The sequence below is a fragment of the Rhinatrema bivittatum genome, chromosome 4 (genome assembly GCF_901001135.1).
Source record: "Rhinatrema bivittatum chromosome 4, aRhiBiv1.1, whole genome shotgun sequence".
NCBI classification, from domain to species: domain Eukaryota; kingdom Metazoa; phylum Chordata; class Amphibia; order Gymnophiona; family Rhinatrematidae; genus Rhinatrema; species Rhinatrema bivittatum.
Genome location: NC_042618.1, coordinates 358262878 through 358284553, shown reverse-complemented (window position 1 = coordinate 358284553; position 21676 = coordinate 358262878). Strand labels below are relative to the sequence as shown.

The 21676-nt window shown below is 44.1% G+C and overlaps 1 protein-coding gene across 2 annotated transcripts in view; it reads right to left on the bottom strand.

The window, feature by feature from the left end:
- IARS (isoleucyl-tRNA synthetase) overlaps positions 1-21676 on the bottom strand; it is a 600554-nt gene that overhangs the window by 512757 nt on the left and 66121 nt on the right. For both annotated transcript variants that reach the window (XM_029600767.1, XM_029600766.1), the window contains exons 9-10: positions 17122-17182; positions 2133-2228 (exon numbers count right to left, since the gene is read on the bottom strand). In XM_029600767.1, coding sequence (XP_029456627.1) covers positions 2133-2228; positions 17122-17182 — 157 coding nt within the window. The remainder of the gene's footprint in view (positions 1-2132; positions 2229-17121; positions 17183-21676) is intronic.

The following is a 21676-nucleotide window of genomic DNA, read 5'->3' as shown; positions in this document are numbered from 1 at the left end:
CAACCATCTTGCACTGCCCTTCTCTTGTGCCTGTTGCATGGCAGCTGCACAAATGTGTCTTATGAGTGTTTTCAGTTCCAGAGCATATCCCCACCCAACTACTTCTAGGACTCACTGGTCCAATGTGATTCAGGCCCACTCATTGTAGCCTTCTGCCTACTGGTGGGGGTGAGGAATGGCCTGGCGCACCATTACTCAGTGCCTCTGAATGAACCATGGGCTTCTCTGCCCAAGCTACCTTTTCAGGTACCTTGAAAGGCTGCCCCCTGCAAGCTGAAGGACCTACCAGGTCTATATTATTTATATTCTTAACCAGGCTTTTCCTGCGCTCCCTCTGAAATCTTGCCTTTATTTTCCAGTATCTTTTGTAGCTTCAGTTCCCCTAGGTCCTTTACCAGCTTTTCACCAAAACAAAAGTTTACCCTTAAAAGGGTGCCTACTCAATTTCACTTTGAAGACTGAGTTAGCTGCCCAGAACTGTAGTCATAAAAGGCATTGTGCCAGCACTGTTATCACCTGCCTGAATGATTAATTCACAAGATCATAATACGTCTCTACAAAGGCTACTGCTGACTCCCATTGTGCCATCTCTGCCCCCCCCTGACTTGCAACACCCCCGAATCTGTATTCTGCAACCACTTAATTAGTGCTCCTGCCACATATCCTCCACAACTGACTGCCTGGAGTGAAAGGCTGACTACCTCAAAGGCTCATTTAAGTGCTGATTCCACTTTCCTGTCCTGCAGGTCCTTTAAGGATGCCCCTCCAACTGGCATAATGGTCTTTTTTGTGACAGCCATTACCAAAACCTACATGGAACCTAAATAGCTACTTCCGTTGCTGCATTGGGTACAGCTTCCCCATCACATTCCTGCCTTTAACAGGTTGTATCAAAACACTCTCATGCAGCTCCCATAACATGTCCATTATGGCTGTGTGGACTGGAAATGCGTTAAGGAGTCCTTATTACTGTCAGGATTGGGTCCCCTCTTGGTCCTTCCTGTTTTGACTGATCCTCCTCCAACCTTAGCAACTGGGTCACTCTGGATATTAATCCACCCAGTTCCTTGCCCTTAAACCTGAGTGCTCCATCTGATGTTTGGTCAATTATTTCAACTCATTCTTACTCCTCTGAAGTAATATCCCCCAATTCCCCCTACTCCTTATCTGAGTGGGAATCTACCTTGGGTGGGGGGGGGGGGGGGGAAGGGGAGACTGCTGAGCCCCTTGCCCTATAAATCTTATGATTGGGGTTCCTGCCTCCAGATGAGTTTTTCCTCCACTGCCTTCCAGTCTGTTTTTCATTTTACAGAAAGCTTTATGAATTAACATGACAAATTCTGTCGAAAACTCCAGCTCCTCTTCTAGCTCAAGGTCCCCTGGCTCCCGTTGCACCTGGAGGCATTCTAAACATGGCTCAGAGGCATGCCTAACGTTTTGCTCTAGCAGCACTGGGGAGGCTGAAATCACAGGGCTCCATTGTTCTGCTGAGATTGCTTTGGATGTGCTTACTTTGCCTCCCCCGATGCCATCCTCGCCTCTGTCCCATCGCCGCTCGTGCAAAAGGAATCTGCGAAATTCGGAACATGGCAAGCCCTACACCTACAACACTTCTGGCAGCATTCCATACCTGCCTCCAGGGAAGACACTGGCTGAAATCAGCCAGGTCACCATCACGGGATGCTACAGACTACCTCTGGATTTTAAAAAAAAAAAAAAAAAATGTTTTTAAGTTTCTTAAAAGTGCAAGAGGAAAAATTCATGGATCATGAAGGTAGCCTTTTAACTAAACCATTACATCAGACGCCACTCCTCGCTGGACCAGACATTGCCTACCATCTGTGGAGGCAGAGGACTACAGATGCCTTCCTTGCTTCACTAGCCTTTATAGAGAGGGAAATCAGGACAAAACAGTTTGCCCTCTGCTTCCGTCTGCTGGTAGGAAGGACAAGTCCTATTTGTTTGGACTGGTCTGGCAGGATGATGAGAAGTACAGGTTCAACAAGAAGTGCTGTCTTACTAGGCTGTCTGAATACAAAACACTTAAAACAGGGCCTCAGCATCTATAACCTGGAATAAAAACCATACATTCATAATTAAAAAAATTATCTGATTGAAAACTGTATACTCACAGCACCAAAGTAAGGAGCCTGGTGAACAACTCCGGTGCCTTCCTCCTCCTTCACATAGTTGTCTATCACCACAGTAAAGGCGCCATTCTTTTTACACTACAACATATGGAGTGGCATCATTATTTGTGATCTTCAATGTTACACAGCACCAAGCAAGAGAAAACAAAAATAAAAACCCCACAAATCTACTGAGCTTCATATTTTATGAAGAGACTTATCAAATCAATTTTATTTTAATATCAAGCATACATTTTGAGTACTTAGATTTTCAACTGGGTAATGACAAACACTCATCCAAGTTGTTTCCCCAACAGGTCTGTTTTTCAAGATATCCATAATAAATGTGCAGGAGACAGATCTGCATACTTTTTAGAAACACATGTGTATGAAAATGTGATGCAGTCATGTCACCTGCTGGATTGTAGATTACTGAGTGATTTTTAATCTGGAAGAGCGATTAAGAAATGTTTCTAAATAAATAAATATATAAATCTTAGACAAGTTAATTTGGCAATCCAGAAAACCCATCTGGTTAGGTGTGCCTCCTGGAGAAGGCTGGGAAACACTACTATGTGAATGCAGAATACTTATGCCCCCATTTTTGTTACATATTACAATTGAGAAATTACTACTTACCTGATAATTTCCTTTTCTTTAGGACAGTCAGATGAATCCAGAACAAGTGGGTTATGCACCTCTACCAACAGCTGGAGACTGAGCAAACTGATGTCACAGTATATATACCCGTGCAGTGACACCAGCCTGCCAGTATTCTCTTCAAAACCAACTGTGGACAGACTAGCAAAAAACTTGATTAAAAATTGATAACCATCTCAATACTCGGCCAACAGTCAACACTGAGCTCAGACAAGAATGTAATAACACTATTCTAGGAACTGGTCAAACACTTACCAGTAATCCCTATAACACATAGCCATAGAGAACCACAATACAACCATTCGGCAGCCAAGGGAGGGAAGCTGGATTCATCTGACTGTCCTAAAGAAAATGAAATTATCAGGTAAGTAGTAATTTCTCATTTCTTAGCATCTAATCAGAAATCCAGAACAAGTGGGATGTACCCAAGCTACTCCTGAATAGAAACAAGACAGCAAAAAAGGACCAAATTATCCACCCAGTCTGCCCAGCAAGCTTATGCCAGTATCTGCTGCTCTGTGCAGGTTACCCTCATGCTTCTCAGTTTCCCAGACCGTAAAAGTCAGGGCCCTCGGATGCTGCCCAAATCCAATTTTCCCTAACCCCTGCCATGGAAGCAGAGAGCAATGATGGAGCCGCATCAAAAGTATCAAGCTTAATAATTAAGGGTAGTAGAAGCCACCTCAGCAAGTTACCCCCATGTTTATTTGTTCCCCAAACCGTAAAAGTCGGGGCCCTCATTGGCTGCTGTCTGAATCCAATTCCCCTTTTCCCACTGCCATTGAAGCAGAGAGCAATGATGGGAGTTGCATTAAGCCTTGATACTGTTATTTGTTAAGGATAGCAACTGCCACACCAGCAAGTTATCCCCAGTTACCCCCATGCACTCATTTCTTTAATTCCATCCTCCAGCCTTTAGGGATCCACAGTGTTTATCCCATGCCCCTTTGAATTTTTTCACTGTTTTTGTCTTCACCACCTCCTCCAGAAGGGCATTCCAGGCATTCACCACCCTCTCCATGAAGAAATATTTCCTGACATTGGCTCGGAATCATCCTCCCAGGAGTTTCATTTCATAACCTCTAGTTCTATTAATTTCTTTCCAACGATAAGGTCTGATGATTGTGCGAGAAGCTGCCTGCAGTCCAGTCAAAACCGCACGTGCAAAGGCTGCGTCCTTCCAGGCTTGCACATCCAAACGATACCCAGAAAAAGTGTGTAACAATCACAGCGCAGCTCTGCAGATGTCGATGGGATACGACAATTTCACTTCTGTCCTTTACACTGCTTGAGCTCTAGCGGAATGAGCCCTGACCTGACTAGGTAACTGTTTCCAGCATAGACGTATGCAGCCATGACTACCTCCTTACTCTAACGAGCTATGGTAGCCCATGAAGCCAGCTTTCCCTGCCTAGTACCGCTGTGAAAAACAAACAGGTGATCCGTCTTCCATAAAGGCTTAGTAAACTCCAGATACTGGACAATATGTCTCTTGACATTGAAGACTTGCAACAGTCGATAATCCTCAACATCTTTCTCTTTGTCCAGAGAGGGCAGGGAGATTGACTGATTCAAGTGAAAGTCAGTGACCACCTACGGTAGAAAAGAAGGAATAGTACGCAGTTGTACTGCCCCTGGAGTCACCTGGAGGAAGGGCTCCCGGCAAGACAAGGCCTGCAGTTTGAAAACCCTACATGCAGAACAAATTGCCACAAGAAACACCGTTTTCAAGATCAGTAACCGCAAATTCAAGTTATGAATCGGTCTAAACATAGGGCCCGCTAAGAAATCCAAAAACAAATTAAGACTCCTTAAGGGCACTGGAAACCACAAAGGAGGACGAAGGTGTTTCACGCCTTTCAGGAAATGGGCACATCAGGATGAAGCAGCGATTAAGGAAAACACCAGTATCTAATAACAATCAAGCAAAAAAATGGTTGGTGTGATAAATGTTACTCCTGTTTACAAACAATATATCTTTTTAAATTTGAGTCTTTTATAATTTTTAATATGATTTTTTTTTTAGAGGAAGAGACCTCAGCACTGGTTTTCTACTGAATATTTCATCAGATTTTTATACCAGTTAGTGCAAACATAGGTCTGAAAAACTTCTCTATATTCTTATTCCAATTATTTCTTTAAAAAAATTCTTCTCTGGTTTATAATTTCTTTTGTATTCATTTGAAAAATGTTTTTTTGAATAAACCTGACTCATAATATGTATAACTTTTCTTCTCTGTTTATAACAGCATGTTCGCCTGTAAGGAAAATAAATTGTTCACTTATCTTATGCGTGAATATTATCTTGTACGAGGACTTTAAGAATCTTTTCTCTCAGTCGCAGATTCTTTCCATTTAAAAGGAAACTGTTAGATTGGTGCTTATGACAGCTACCAGTAAGATGCCGATGTTGACAACTTTTTGCCAATGCTGCGTCAGGGCTGTATTCTCTTTTTCAAGATAACATCATTTCCGTTTCTCGTTCAAAACCTCTCTAGCAAAGATTCCACCATTGGAAATGGAAAGAATCTGCGACTGAGAGAAAAGATGCAGACCTATGATTGCACTAACTGGTATAAAAATCTGATGAAATATTGAGTAGAAAGCCAATGCCGAGGTCTTTTCCTCTCAAAAAAAAATCATATTAAAAATTATAAAAAGACCCACATCAGGATGAGCCAACAAGGATCCACCATTCATCTGACCTCTGACAAGCAAGAGCCGCTACTTGTACCTTTAAGGAATTAAATGCCAAGCCTGTATTCAAGCCACCCTGCAAAAAATTCCAAAATGAGTGGGATCTTAACCGAACAAGGAAGAGTACCTTGATCCTCACATCAGGCCTCAAACATTCGCCAAACCTGCACATAGGCCAAGGAAGTGGAGAACTTTCTAGCTCTTAGCAAGGTGGAAAATCACTGCCGCAGAGTACCCACATTTCAGCAAGCGAGCTCTTTCAAGGGTCATACTGTAAGACAAAATAGAGTCTGATCTTCGTGAAGAACAAGACCCAGCTGTAACAGATCCCTGTGTGCCAGAAGCTGAAGGAGCGATTTCACTAGGAATCGCTGCAGATCCGCATATCACAGTCTCCTGGGCCAATCTGAAGCAACCAAGCGCACCATCCCTCTGTGGCGCTCAATCCTTTGAACTAATCTGCCCAGCATGGGCCATGGAGGAAAAGCATACAGCAACTTGTCTTCTGGCCACTCCTGCACCAAGGCATTGATCCCCAACAACTTCAGATCTCTCCTGCGACTGAAGAATCACGGAACTTTCACATTGCGAGAAGTTACCAGCAGGTCTAGAAACAGGAGACCCCAGAGATCCAGAATCAGCTGAAATACCTTGTTTGATAGTGCCCATTCTCCTGGATCCAGACTCTCCCTGCTGAGAAAGTCTGCTCTTACATTGTCTTTTCCTGTTATATGCGAGGCTGAGATCATCTGGAGATCTAATTTGGTCCATTCCATAAGTTGATCTATCTCCTGCAACACTTGTTGGCTCTAGGTTCCTCCCTGCTGATATATGTAAGCCACAGTCATTGTGTTGTCCAACATTATCTGGACTGCTCAACCCTGCAGCCTGATGCTGAACTGCAAACATACCAGCTGGACTGCCCTGATTTCCAAACAATTGATGTTCTAGACAGATTCTTCTGCATCCCAATGCCTTTTCACTGGAAGCTCCTGAAAGTGAACGCCCTAACCATGAAGGCTCACATCTGTCATCAGTACTAGCCAGTCCAGTGGAGCTAGGGAAATTCCCTTCCTTAGATGATCTGGCTGTAGCCATAACTGCAGTCAGGAGGAGACCTTCATCTGCAGGAAGCCAAATCTAACAGTCCAGAGACTGCAGGTTCCACCAAAACAACAGGAGTGCTAAAGAGGATGCATATGCACTGTTGCCCACGGTAACACTTCCAGGGTTGCCGCCATTAAACCAAGTACCTGCAGGTAGGACCTTACAGTCAGGCACAGAGTGTTCATCAACATTTGAAGCTGTGCCATCAACTTCTGAAGCTGTGCCATAAACTTCTGAATATGAGCTTCTGGCAGAAAAGCCTTGCCCTGCTTCATGTTGAATCGAACCCCGAGATTTTCCAACAACTGAGCAGGCTGAAGACTGTTCTTGGCCAGGTTCAACACCCAGTCGAGCTCCTGCAACAGGGAGATAACCTTGCAGGTCATCAGGCAACTCTCTTCCAGCGACTTGGCTCGAATCAGCCAATCATCCAAATACAGCTGTACTAGAATACCATCACTTTCGAAAAGGTCCTGGGAGTCAGACCAAAGAGCAGAACCGCGAACCGCAGAAGGCGTTGATGCTCTAGTCGAATGGGAATGTGAAGGTATGCCTCAGAAAACTCCAAATAGGGTAGAAATTCCCGTCTGCACAGCCATTATCACCGAGCACAAGGTCTCCATGCGAAAATGCGTCACCCTCAGACGACGGTTGACACCTTTGAGATCCAGGATGGGAGGAAAGGATGCCTCTTTCCTGGGCACAATGAAATAAAATTGAATATCGTCCTTTATTTTCTTGATACATGGACACCGGAATCACAGCCCTCAGAATGAGGAGCCTTGCCAATGTATGCTCCACTGCCTGCTTCCTCTGCGGGGAGTGACAGGGAGAGACCATCAACATGTCCCAAGGAATACTGTGAAACTCCAGCACACAGCGTTCTCGTATCACATCCAGGACCCATTGATATGATGAGATCTCAACCCACCTCTGACAGAAGAGATGGCTGTGTTCTCTATCTCCTGCTCCCGGGGGTGAGTCAGCAAGCATTCATTGGGAACTCAGGAGGATCCACTACCCCAGCCCATGCCCCTTCTGGGCTATGGGATGAAAGAACTAACAAACGGTTGAGTCTTCAGAAAGGTGGCTCCTCTATAGGGTCGAAACTACTTGGATCCCCTAGCACGACCTTTCATGCTAAAGAAGCGTGGCGTCTGCTTCTTATCCTCTGCTAATCGAGGACCCAGTGATTAGCGCCACTTACTGGCCAGTTTCTCCAACTCACTCCCAAGCAAAAGCAAGCCTTTAAAGGGCAACTTTGTGAGGTTAGCCTTGGAGGTTGCATCGGCCGACCGATTTTTCAGCCATAACTGACAACTGGCCGCTATTACTCCTCTGGCTGAGGTGCGGACCAAATCGCAGCCTGCATCTGCCAAGAAGGCAGCCGCTAGCTCCATAACCACCCTGGAATTCACCCCAGAGTCATCAACCTCTTGAGAGAGAAGTAAACAAGAGCAAGCCAACAGGGAACAAGAAGCTACTTGCAAAGTCATTGCCACTGCTTCAAATGCCTAAGGATAGTTTCAATCCTCCTATCGTGAACATCCTTCAAGGCCGCTCCTCCCTCCAAGGGGATAATTGTCTGCTTGGAGACTGCACCTACAAGTGCATCCACCTTCAGAAAACGTAAACGCTCTCACCACCAGATCCAAATGGTACAGGCCTTCCAAAACATGACCTCCTTTGAAATTAGCTTCTGGTGTGCCCCACTCAAAATCAATCCGTTCTTGAATGGCTTCTATCACAGAGAAAAAAAAAAAAAAACAAGAGGCTTTACGCAGAGAAACTAAAATGGGATTTTTCTTTGGCTCAGATATGGAATCTACCCCAGGGACTCCTAGCATTTTCAAAGACTGGGAAATCAGAGCCAGCAGTTAATCTGCATGGAAGAACCATAGCATAGTCCTATACAGTTGTAATCCTGGAATAATTTCACCATCCTAAAGCAGTTCGGATCAGCGTCATAATCCTTGCCATCCGATCTCTATCAGGTAGTCCCCCACTGTCGCTCTAGAAATACTCCAGCGCTTACTAGTAGGTCCAGGCAAGATTTGGAACAGTGACACTGATCTGGAAGCATTGGATGGGGCTAGGGACTGCGCCTGTAGAAAGGATTGCAATGCTTGGAAAAGTTCTACCCATGAAAATGAGGAAGTATCCAAACCAGAAGGTACCCGAGGTGTACTCACTGAGCTGCTTTCCCCTGCTGAAGAACCAGTTAGGGGAGTACCAAAATCAGGCGCCGCACCTGAAAAGTCCTTACCCAGGCCTACATTCAGCTGGGAAGAACCAGGTTTAGTGAAATCAGAAGAAGATAGTTCTCCCTGAGCCTCCAAACAGCACTGGCTCAAGTCAACGGGCACTCCTGGTTGAGATGCCCGAATATGACAGGGAGTGCAAAGAGAAAGGCACTTAGGTTTCTTAAATATAGGCATCATTAGACCAGCAGTGTGCTGATCATTAGACCAGCAGTGTGCTGGCTGAGTACAGAGACCGTCTCCAGCTATGGGGGGAGATGGCATTTACCGTTACCACCATGCTCAGCTTCCTGCACCCGCTATCTTTCAACTGCTTAACAGCCAAGTCCACGCCGGCTGAAAAACCAGCTACCAGACTAAGCACTCATCTGAGGGACCATGTAAATCACCTCAGGAATTCTCAACTGGGAAGGAATCTTTTGGTATCACCACAGAAGAGCGGGGCCAATTTATTTTCCTTATTTCTTTCTTTTTTTTTTAATCTAAGTAATCCCCAGTAGGGAGATGAAGGTCCACCATCTGCTGGAGACTGAGGTCACTGCAGGAATATATATACTGTGACGTAGGTTTGCTCCATCTCCATCTGCTAGTAGAGGTGCATAACCCACTTGTTCTGGATTCATCTGACTGGACGCTAAGAAAAATTTTGCAATCAATTCCCTCTTTGTCATACCTAGTTCCTCTCTAACCTGCTAAAGCTGTGCAACAAATACCCAAATGGAGCTGCAAACATTCTTCTCACAGTGTAAACCTGTTAATGAAACTTGAAGACACTCACCTCCTCAAACTATTTATAAATACATGCAACTACTAAATAGAAAAGCAAAGAAACCAATATAGACAAGTGACCAATACAATTGCTCTCATCGGGAGATATCACAAAACCACATTAACATTTTATTGATTATTCATATTTTCGGCACATTTTGCTATTTCTCTTAATGTCAGCTATGGTAATGGAAAACTAACCACAAAAGGCCTCTTATGCAAATATATGAATTTCAAACAACTAATGAAAGCATCTGATTAACAGACGTCACCATCTTGATCTCTAATGATTAGAAGACAACACAGCCAGAAAATGCAAAACATAAGACAATTAGAATGCTTGCTTGTTATTTAACATGTAAGAAAACAAAACACTTACAAAAACAAAAAGATCTCCAAGTTTCTATTATGGGACAAACTGATGAACTGTAATGGCATCATTAAGAATATAAAGAAGTGCCATGCTGAGTCAGTCCAAAGGTCTATCTAGCCCAGCATCCTGTCTCCACCAGTGTCTAATCCCTAAAAGCAAATTCAATACCTTGCTGCTCACCCCCCCAATGTCAAGTGGTGGGTCTCCCTGAGTCACCTGGTTAAAAACTATTTATGGACTTCTTCCACGAACTTGTCCAAACTCTTTTTAAATCCATCTATGCTGGTTGTCTTGAGAACATCCTCTGGCAATGAATTCCACAGTTTGATTGTGTATTGGGTGAAAACTCTCTTGAATTGATTTGAAATCTATGCCCTGTTAACTTAAGAGACTCCTATTCCTAGTACTATATGAAAGGGTAAATAATTATTCCTTCTTTACCTGCTACTCCACTCATGATTTTGTAGACCTCAATCATATCTCCTCCAAGCTCAAGAGCCCTAACCCGTTTAGCTTTTAAGGGAGCTTTTGAAACTCTTCATTTATTGTTGCCCTTCTCTGTACCTTTTCTAGTTGAGCTATATCCTTTTTAAGATGGTGTGACCAGAATGTCACACAATACACAAATTGCAGTTGCACCATTAATCTATACAGAGGTATTATGATGTTTTCTGTTTTATTCTCCATTCCTTTCCAAATAACTCCTAGCAAATTGTTTGTTCTTTTGGCTACCACCATATATAGTAGCTATTCCAAATGTGGAATCCATCATCTTGTATCTAAAATTAGGTTATTTTTCCCTATATGCATCATTTTGCACTTGTCCATATTAAATTTCATCTGCCATTTACATGAATAGTGGTATCATTTCTCTGCCACCTACCCAGCATGCTGTTAATTAAGAAAGAACATTTCCATATCTTTCACTTAATCAGCAGGCATGGCCACAATGAAAGCAATAATTTGTCATAGTATTTTAACTGAAAAATGAAAAGAATCTATTAAAAATACTTTTATTACACTGTAGATTGATAAGCACCAAGCTAAGTGAACTTTTCTGGAGGGATAAGAGGAAGCTGGCAATGTTTTGGATTTTTTGTTTTGTTAATTTCCACACAACTGTCCAGGCAATTGAGACAAGCCTCCCACTAGGCTACAATCTTCTAAGCCACCTGTGTCCCAGTGGTGGTCATTCTTGCAGCACTAATCATTTCCTCTGTCCTCCCTCCCTTCTCATCCACCTCTATACCCTGCATTCCCCCCACAGAAGATCCTGTTTCCCAGTGTCGAGTCTACCGCTTATTTATTTAAAATTATTTAGCAACTGCCACTCCAAAACAATTGTGGTGATTTCCAATGACAAAACATACATAATATATAAAACAAACTATGTAAAACAATAATTACCATAATCAGACACCAAGGTTAGAGTCACAATTGCTCTACAATATGAACAAAGTAATTCATAATATCAAAGTCCCGAAAGAAAGAAAGGATGAAATTCATATTTGGAAAGATTGTTTAAATAACCAAGTTTCCAGGCCCTTTTTAAGGGCCTTAGTATCAGACATGATTCGAACCTGCTGTGGCATGGAATTCTACATAATGGAGCCAACCACAGATATTGCCCCATCTCTGACCTCATCTAGATGAGCATGGTGCCCAACGGCAACCACAAGGAGGCCCTTATTGGCTGATCACAGTGCTCTTTGTGGGGTGTATACATGAAGGCCTGCTCCTAGCCATAAAGTATCCTTATTTGAGACTATTTTGTGAATCAACCTGAGAATTCTGCATTGGATTCTAGAGATGTGAATCGGAACTGAAATCCGAACCGATTCTGGTTCCGATTCACATCTATAGAGATGTGAATCGGAACTGAAATCCGAACCGATTCTGGTTCCGATTCACATCTCTATTGGATTCTGAACTGCACAGGCAACCAGCGAAGCAAGGAAAGAACAGGAGTAATGTGATCATAAATGGAATGCCGAGCTGCTGCAGGATTCTACAGTAGCTGTAATGCTCTAAGAGTGCTGTTAAGAAAGCCAAAAAATTACAACAATCAATACCTCAGAATAGTAGAGACTGAAGAAATGTCCAGAAATCAGCAAGATCCAAAAGAGGTTTCAACCATCTTAACGCGATTTATAGTGGCTCTGATTTTATTAATATGTGGATGTGTACCTTCATGGTTAGTCCTATATCCAACAACACTCCCAGATCACAAACATAGGATGAAACTGAAAAACTATAACCACTGAACTCAAATTGAAGTAGACAGTCCATATGTAAGTATCTAGTCAAGTGGATTATCTCAGTTTTGGAGACCTTTAAAGTTAAATGGTTATTGAACAGCCATCTCTGTATGGCTGAAAGATTAAACATTTGGAAATCAAAGGTATTAGCAAAAGAGTTGCAAACTGGGACATAGAAATGTATGTCATCAGCATATATATATATGAAAGTTAAGGCCCAAACTATCCAATAGCTTGTACAACAGGGATAAATAAATGCTAAATAGTGATACAGAGAGCACAGATCCCTGTGTTTCCCCAGTTGTATTGGAGACCCAACTAAACATATTACTGACAATCTGAATTTGCTGTGTATGACTTGACAAAAATGACTAACCACTTCAATAGCGGCCTGGAGATACCAAATTAAAAACATTCAAAACAATGCTTAAGACATTTCTTTTCAAGCAGGCCTATTGCTCCAGATAGAATCAATTATTTCTCATATTTTTTGGTTTATTGTACGTCTGTATATTTTGTCTTGAATGTTATTTTACTCATGTCTTGATATGTATATTGCTTGGTGTCTGGTGCATAAGCAATTAATACATTTTAATATTTATTTGAAACTTTTTTATACTGTCATTTGTTTGCACATCACATCGGTTTACATGGAACAGGTATAAAATAACTTTAGAAGGTTTATATGGAACACGAAGTTAAAAAGAAACATTGATAATATATGGAAGATGGAGAAGCAACATCTCGAAAACCATACATGGGGGTTACAAAGTTAAAAACAAGGAATAAATAAACATGGTGAGTAAATGCAAAAGGGAGAGGAGAAGGACCAGAGGCGGGGAGGGAATGAGCGATGATTAAGTGTTGATTAAGGGGAAGGAGAATAGTACTGTGGCGAGGACAATGGAAGGGGGAAGGGGATTATGTAAAGGCCTGTTTGAAAAGCCAGGTTTTTAGTTTTGTTTTTTTTAAATGTCTGGGTGCAGTGTTCCCGAAGGTCGGAGGGCATAGAGTTCCAGATTGAAGGTACGGCTATAGATAGTGCACGTTCTTTCATAGAGATGAGATGCATAAGTTTGGGTGAGGGTGTATGTAAGGTTCCTTTGTAGGCGGATCTGGTGGGTCTATTCGAGGTATGGAAGCGTAGGGAGTCATTTAGCCAGTGAACATTTTGGTTGTGTAGTGTCTTGTGTATGATTGTGAGACTCTTATGGAGAATTCTGAAGGGGACTGGGAGCCAGTGGAGGTCTTTAAGGATAGGCGTGTTATCTCTTCCCAGTGACAAGCAAAACTGAGGAGCCTGCCACAGACCCGGGGGGGGGGGGGGGGGGGGGAAATTGGATGTCAGGGGTATGGTCAGCTGTCTTGCACTCCTTCACCTCCAGTCAAAAACCCGTGGCTGGGGCTTGCTGGGGAGCCGGTTGGGGTCTAGGCGACCACTGTAGGTGGGGACGATCCCTGGAACTGGTGCAAGATGGACGAGTCTGAGCAGTTGGAGGATTATATTTCCTCTGTTGATAAAAGGGTTTTCGAGAACCCGGCCTGGAGGATTTCCTCGCTGAGGATGGCCCTTCCAAGGCACTAGCGAACAGCTACTGAAGGGTAACATGATGGCCCTTCAGTTGCACCACTGCATCCCAGACCTTATCCCCGAACAGGTTCTCGCCTGTACAGGGGAGGTTGGCAAGCCCATCCTGGACCTCCGGACTGAGATCAGAGGCCCGGAGCCAAGCCATTTTTCTGGCGCCAATGCCCACGGCAGATAAGCGGGTTGCAGTCTCAAAACATCGTAGGTGGAACACCTCATGTTTTTCCACCTCCAAACCCAGCGACGCAATGGCGGCAAGGGCTTCCTGCTGTTGCTGGGGAAGACCCTCTGCGAAATCCTGGCTCTCTTCCAGAGATTGCATTTGTACTGGGTCATATAAAGTCGGTAGGTGGCGATGCAGGCAACCAGCTTGGTACCTTGGAAGATCTTCCTTCCCAGGGCATTCAGCTCCCTATGCTTGCATCCCGGAGAAGCAGAGGCATGGGTATGGGACCGCTGGGCCTTTTTTTAGGCGGACTCCACAACCACTGACTGGTGGGGGAGCTGTCTTTCATCAAAACCCACAGTCTGTTGCACCAAGTAGGTGGCATCAGCCTTCCTGTTAATGGGGGAGACAGAGATGGGGTGCTCCCACATGCGGAGGAGGAGTTCTGATCCATGATATTTTCAAAGAACCGCCATGATCTCCTTAGGAGTATCGATGAACTGGAGAACTTCCAGCATCTTATGACGTGCATCCTCCTGTGTAATGAGCTGAAAAGGAAAGGCCTCAGCCATAGCCCTGACAAACCCCACAAAAGACAAATCCTCAGGCGGTGATCAGCGCCAGTCCTCCAGAGGAGAGGGCTCCGAAAGGGGGTCATCTGAATAATCCAAGGACGAGTCTGTGGAGTTGTCACCCCAGGGGTCATAAGGCCCCTCACTGGGACCAGGATGCCAGGGGCGAGGTCCATGAGGGGCATCAGCCCTGGGCTCCAAGGGCTTCGGAGGCCATGAGGGCACAGATGGCTCCCTCGGCATGGGGGGGATCAGGGGGCCATGACAAGCCGGAGGGATCCAGCAAGGGCGCAGGGAACCATGGGCGAGGGAACACTGTACCGGTCATATCTTCCTCCTCGGAGGAACCGAGGATCGGAAGGTTCCTGTGGAGAGCATAGTTGGCCGTTTGAGCAGAGGGCCCCTCGGGCACCGGTTGTGTCGGTAGGGCACCTAGAAGGATGTCCAGACGCTCCAGCAGTGGTGCCAGCATCGATGGTGGAGGCTTGGGCACCGGTATGGGAGCCGGTGGCACCGGCAGCTCAACACTTTGCAGCGCTTTGAGCACCGCTGACTACACCCTGCAGTCCAGCTCCTCCAGGAAGTCCGGGGTGGCCAGGACTGATGGAGGGGGACAAGGCATCACCGGCTCTTCCTCAGGTCTCAGAGGTGGCAAGGTGCCCTGCACCGGTGTCAGTAGGGGAACACCTTGGAATAGCGGGGGCACCAGAGGATAGAGCCTCCAATGGCCAGTGCCACTTCGATGGTGGCTCAAAATGCTGCTCCAGAACTGTGCACAGGCAGTGACCGGTGTCGATGCTTGCGGGATTGTTTCCAGTGCTCGGCCCGGTCTTTCCCCGATGCAGAGGAAGATGATGACCCCGAGTTCCGGGAGAGCAGGGAGATCGAGGATCAATCCCACTCTCCCCAAATCCTTGAAGGTACTAGCTAGAAGGACTATGAGTGGAAGCGGGTCGGACGGCTCCCCACGATCTCTAGGCGAAGGGACCAATGCAAGCATGGAGGACTTTGGAGTCCCGAAAAGTTTCTCCATTTTGTCAAGGTGCACCTGACGCCCTTTGGGTATCATCTGGTCGCACAAACGGCACCCCCTGGCGTTGCTTGAGGTCCCCAGACAGAGGATGCACACCTCGTGCGGATCCATGGTTGACATGGTCCGCGGGCACAGACGAAAATCGGTCGACGCCATGAAAAACACCCAGCATGCAGGTGATGATCAACTGACACAGTGAGGCGAGAAGTCTGGAATTGACCGCAAAAATGAAAAAAATGGCTGAAAGAGACCTACCGTAACGAGGCAGCACCGACCGCGAAGGGGGACCAGACGAGAAATGGACAAAAAACTCAAGATTATAGAGGCAAAAGTGGAAAAAGAAAGAGCTCCATGGACCGCGAAGCAACTGCACCGAGGAAAAGAAAGACAGAAGAGGGACCTCACGTGGACGTGTGGATAGTAGCAGGCTGGGCAAAGCTTCTAGAAACATGGTCAAAAGTTTTCCGTGTCAGGCTCCATTGGATTACACCCACATGCGAGAACTACCATCCTGCTTGACCTAGGGGAATTGCTAGATAATCAGAAATCGGGGCAATTTACTACCAATAAGTCAACAATTTTTTTAATCGAAAAACTAAGAACTCTTCACACTTACTAGGATAAACAAATTTTTTGTTAGATAACTTTAGAGGAGGAACACATCAGGTATTTGACAATAGAGAGAACAATTGCCTTGAATTTAAACTAAATATTAAATATTGTTACTTTGCCAAGTTTACAGAATACCTGTATAGTTGCAAATGTCATCTATATATATTTCTAAGTTTGAGGTGGATTTATCCTCTCTCCAATGTTGCTGTATGCAACAAAGTCTACATACTTAATTATATAACTGGCTATGATTCTTAATTTAGGACGCTATTCTTCATTATTAGACTGGGTAAGAGTACTGCTAAAATGACACCAACGGCTCCCAGGGGGTGAAGAGTCAAAATTAGCCAAGTAACAGATCTGGACACAGCCCTGCATACTCCTTCCTCCATCATGGCACTCTTCTACAGTACTTTCCCTATAAGGTGGTAGGGAAAGAATGGAGACAAGTCTGGTGCCTGGACAGGAAAAAGGCCTGCTGAAAGCTAAATACCACTGTTCATCAGATGTCACACAGCCATAAAAATAAGAAATAGCGCACACAGAAATTGCCTTAATTTTGTACCATTTCTCATAAGAATTTGCAAATTTCTGGAAAGACATCTAAGTAGTGGGTAACTGTAAACACAAGAGGAGTGAACTCAAAATATAGCTCTATATATTTAATTCCATTACACACAGCAAGTGCTACTGCAGTCTAATGATTCTGACAGGATAAAATGACAATACAACTTTTTTTTTTTACATATGACTAATTTAAAATGGCATACCAGGCTTTGCATTCCTTCCACTGTGAAAGTCATAATCAAAACACAAATTCAACAAAAAAATGAACCAATAAATAACTTCTTAGTTTAAATTGTTTAGCCATAAACTGAAATCAAACCAGAAACTTACCGTAATAAAATATGGAAACAATGGTTTATATCTCTTTCCTTTAAGTGCAATGCCTGGAAACCTGGAAGAAGAAAAAAATTATATATATAGATTCTAATCACTAACCTGTGCAATACTTTGTGTGCCCAACAACTGTCTCTTATCTCCTACCAATAGTTTTGTCCCTCCTGGCACACTCCTTAATTAGCCCTTCATATGCAGCAGCAGCTATCTCCAATGGTCATAGGTTCATCCTGCTAGACAACTTGTTTCCCATCACCACTATATTCTCATGTCACAGTAGGTAATGTAGAATTTACACCAATACTTTTAATTAGATAAATAAAATACAACATTCTTGCAAGAGATTTGGAAAAAAAATTGCTTTATGGACCAATGATTATGCAAACTTACTGCTGATCAGACTATACAAATTAGTGACTGCACAATGGTCACGGACTTTAACCTGGAAGCACAGTTTACTTGCTGTTATCTGAAGCCCTAATGACTACTAGAGAAATTACTTACCTGATAATTTTGTTTTCTTTAGTGTAGACAGATGGACTCAGGACCAATGGGTATAGTGACATCAGATTTCAATCTGACGTCAGCCCTAGTACATATACCCCTGCAGGAAGCTCTGCTCTTCAGTATTCTCTTCGAAAAACAATTGTGGATATATGTGTGACTGAATAACTTGATTAACGATTAACTTGAACTGGTTATAGCTGGAGACCGCCAGGGCACTCAACCGAGAAACGCCGACATCCGATAGGTATGGGTATCTTAGAGGGAAGCTTGGCTTACCTGGGTTTGTCTTGCTCTCAGGGATTGTCACCCGAGGTTTTCGTGTTTGTCGGCAGCCGTGGGTGGGATGCTGAGTCCATCTGTCTACACTAAGGAAAACGAAATTATAAGGTAAGTAATTTCTCCATTTCCTAATGTGTAGCAGATGGACTCAGAACCAATGGGATGTACAAAAGCTACTCCCGAACCGGGTGGGAGGCTGCCCATGGCCCACTTATTACTGCCCTTGCAAATACTGTGTCCTCCCGAGCCTGAACATCCAGGCGGTAGAACCTAGAGAAGGTGTGAATGGAGGACCATGTCGCCACCAGACAGATCTCAGCGGGTGACAGCATCTCAGTTTCTGCCCAGGACACTGCCTGAGCTCTAGTGGAATGGGCCTTGACTTGTAGAGGTGGAGGCTTGCCTGCCTCTATGTAGGCCACCTTGATAACTTCTTTGATCCAGCAGGTTATGGTTGCCCCTGAGGCCGCTTCCCCTTGTTTCTTCCTTCTGCGAAGGACAAATAGGTGGTCTGTCTTTCGTACGGATTCCGACCTTTCCAGGTATCGGACCAGGAGTCTACCGACGTTAAGATGGCGAAGGCCTTCTTAACGCCCTTATGCTAGTCTGGAGATGGCAGCGAGACAGTTTGGTTTAGATGGAAGTGAGAAATCACTTTTGGGAGGAAGGAGGGGACCATGCGTAGCTGTATGGATTCGGGTGTGAACCTGAGGAACTGTTCGACAGGACAGTGCTTGAAGCTCGGAGATGCGACGGGCCGAACAGACTGCCACTAGAAATGCAGTCTTCGATGTTAGTAGTCGGAGGGACAGACTGCAGGTGGGTCTGAAGGAGGCTTCTGCTAGGAAGTCTAGGACTAGATTGAGATTCCATAAAGGTACCGGCCATTTCAGGGGTGGTCGGATCTGTGTGACCCCTTTCAGGAAGCGGGCGATGTCGGGGTGAGAGGCTAGGCTGTGCCCTCCACCTTGGCTCTATAGGCAGGCCAACGCGGCCACCTGCACCTTGATGGAGTTGAGAGACAACCCCTTCTGTAAGCCGTTCTGCAGGAATTCAAGAATTGTGGGGATTTTGACTGTCCCAGGGAGGATGTCGCAGTCTTCACACCAGGCTCTGAATATTCTCCATATTCGTATGTAGGTTAGAGATGTGGAAAACTTGTGAGCTCGGAGCAGAGTGTCAATCACCGCCCCCGAGTATCCGCTCTTCTTCAGGTATGTCTTCTCAATGGTCGGACCGTAAGAGAGAATAGAGTTGGGTCTTCGTGGAGGATCGGGCCTTGTTGGAGCAGATCCCGGGTTGGAGGTAGAGGGAGAGGGCTCCCTGTCAGTAGTCATAAGAACATAAGAAAATGCCATACTGGGTCAGACCAAGGGTCCATCAAGCCCAGCATCCTGTTTCCAACAGTGGCCAATCCAGGCCATAAGAACCTGGCAAGTACCCAAAAACTAAGTCTATTCCATGTTACCATTGCTAATGGCAGTGGCTATTCTCTAAGTGAACTTAATAGCAGGTAATGGACTTCTCCTCCAAGAACTTATCCAATCCTTTTTTAAACACAGCTATACTAACTGCACTAACCACATCCTCTGGCAACAAATTCCAGAGTTTAATTGTGCGTTGAGTAAAAAAGAACTTTCTCCGATTAGTTTTAAATGTGCCACATGCTAACTTCATGGAGTGCCCCCTAGTCTTTCTACTATCGAAAGAGTAAATAACAGATTCACATCTACCCGTTCTAGACCTCTCATGATTTTAAACACCTCTATCATATCCCCCCCTCAGTCGTCTCTTCTCCAAGCTGAAAAGTCCTAACCTCTTTAGTCTTTCCTCATAGGGGAGTTGTTCCATTCCCCTTATCATTTTGGTAGCCCTTCTCTGTACCTTCTCCATCGTAATTATATCTTTTTTGAGATGCGGCGACCAGAATTGTACACAGTATTCAAGGTACGGTCTCACCATGGAGCGATACGGAGGCATTATGACATTTTCCGTTTTATTCACCATTCCCTTTCTAATAATTCCCAACATTCTGTTTGCTTTTTGGACTGCCGCAGCACACTGTACCGACGATTTCAATGTGTTATCCACTATGACACCTAGATCTCTTTCTTGGGTTGTAACACCTAATATGGAACCCAACATTGTGTAATTTTTCCCTATATGCATCACCTAGCACTTATCCACATTAAATTTCATCTGCCATTTGGATGCCCAATTTTCCAGTCTCACAAGGTCTTCCTGCAATTTATCACAATCTGCTTGTGATTTAACTACTCTGAACAATTTTGTGTCATCTGCAAATTTGATTATCTCACTCGTCGTATTTCTTTCCAGATCATTTATAAATATATTGAAAAGTAAGGGTCCCAAATCAGATCCCTGAGGCACTCCACTGTCCACTCCCTTCCACTGAGAAAATTGCCCATTTAATCCTACTCTCTGTTTCCTGTCTTTTAGCCAGTTTGCAATCCACGAAAGGACATCGCCACCTATCCCATGACACTTTACTTTTCCTAGAAGCCTCTCATGAGGAACTTTGTCAAACGCCTTCTGAAAATCCAAGTATACTATATCTACCGGTTCACCTTTATCCACATGTTTATTACATGTTTATTAACTCCTTCAAAAACGTGAAGCAGATTTGTGAGGCAAGACTTGCCCTGGGTAAAGCCATGCTGACTTTGTTCCATTAAACCATGTCTTTCTATATGTTCTGTGATTTTGATATTTAGAACACTTTCCACTATTTTTCCTGGCACTGAAGTCAGGCTAACCGGTCTGTAGTTTCCCGAATCGCCTCTGGAGCCCTTTTTAAATATTGGGGTTACATTTGCTATCCTCCAGTCTTCAGGTACAATGGATGATTTTAATGATAAGTTACAAATTTTTACTAATAGGTCTGAAATTTCATTTTTTAGTTCCTTCAAAACTCTGGGGTGTATACCATCTGGTCCAGGTGATTTACTACTCTTCAGTTTGTCAATCAGGCCTACCACATCTTCTAGGTTCACCGTGATTTGATTCAGTCCATCTGAATCATTGCCCATGAAAACCTTCTCCATTACGGGTACCTCCCCAACATCCTCTTCAGTAAACACCGAAGCAAAGAAATCATTTAATCTTTCCACGATGGCCTTATCTTCTCTAAGTGCCCATTTAACCCCTCGATCATCTAACGGTCCAACTGACTCCCTCACAGGCTTTCTGCTTCGGATATATTTTAAAACGTTTTTACTGTGAGTTTTTGCTTCTACAGCCAACTTCTTTTCAAATTCTCTCTTAGCCTGTCTTATCAATGTCTTACATTTAACTTGCCAATGTTTATGCTTTATCCTATTTTCTTCTGTTGGATCCTTCTTCCAATTTTTGAATGAAGATCTTTTGGCTAAAATAGCTTCTTTCACCTCCCCTTTTAACCATGCCGGTAATCGTTTTGCCTTCTTTCCACCTTTCTTAATGTGTGGAATACATCTGGACTGTGCTTCTAGAATGATATTTTTTAACAATGACCACGCCTCTTGGACATTTTTTTACTTTTGTAGCTGCTCCTTTCAGTTTTTTTCTAACAATTTTTCTCATTTTAGCAAAGTTTCCCTTTTGAAAGTTTAGCACGAGAGCCTTGGATTTGCACACTGTTCCTTTTCCAGTCATTAAATTTGATCATATTATGATCACTATTGCCAAACAGCCCCACCACCGTTACCTCTCTCACCAAGTCCTGTGCTCCACTGAGAATTAGATCTAAAAATGCTCCCTCTCTTGT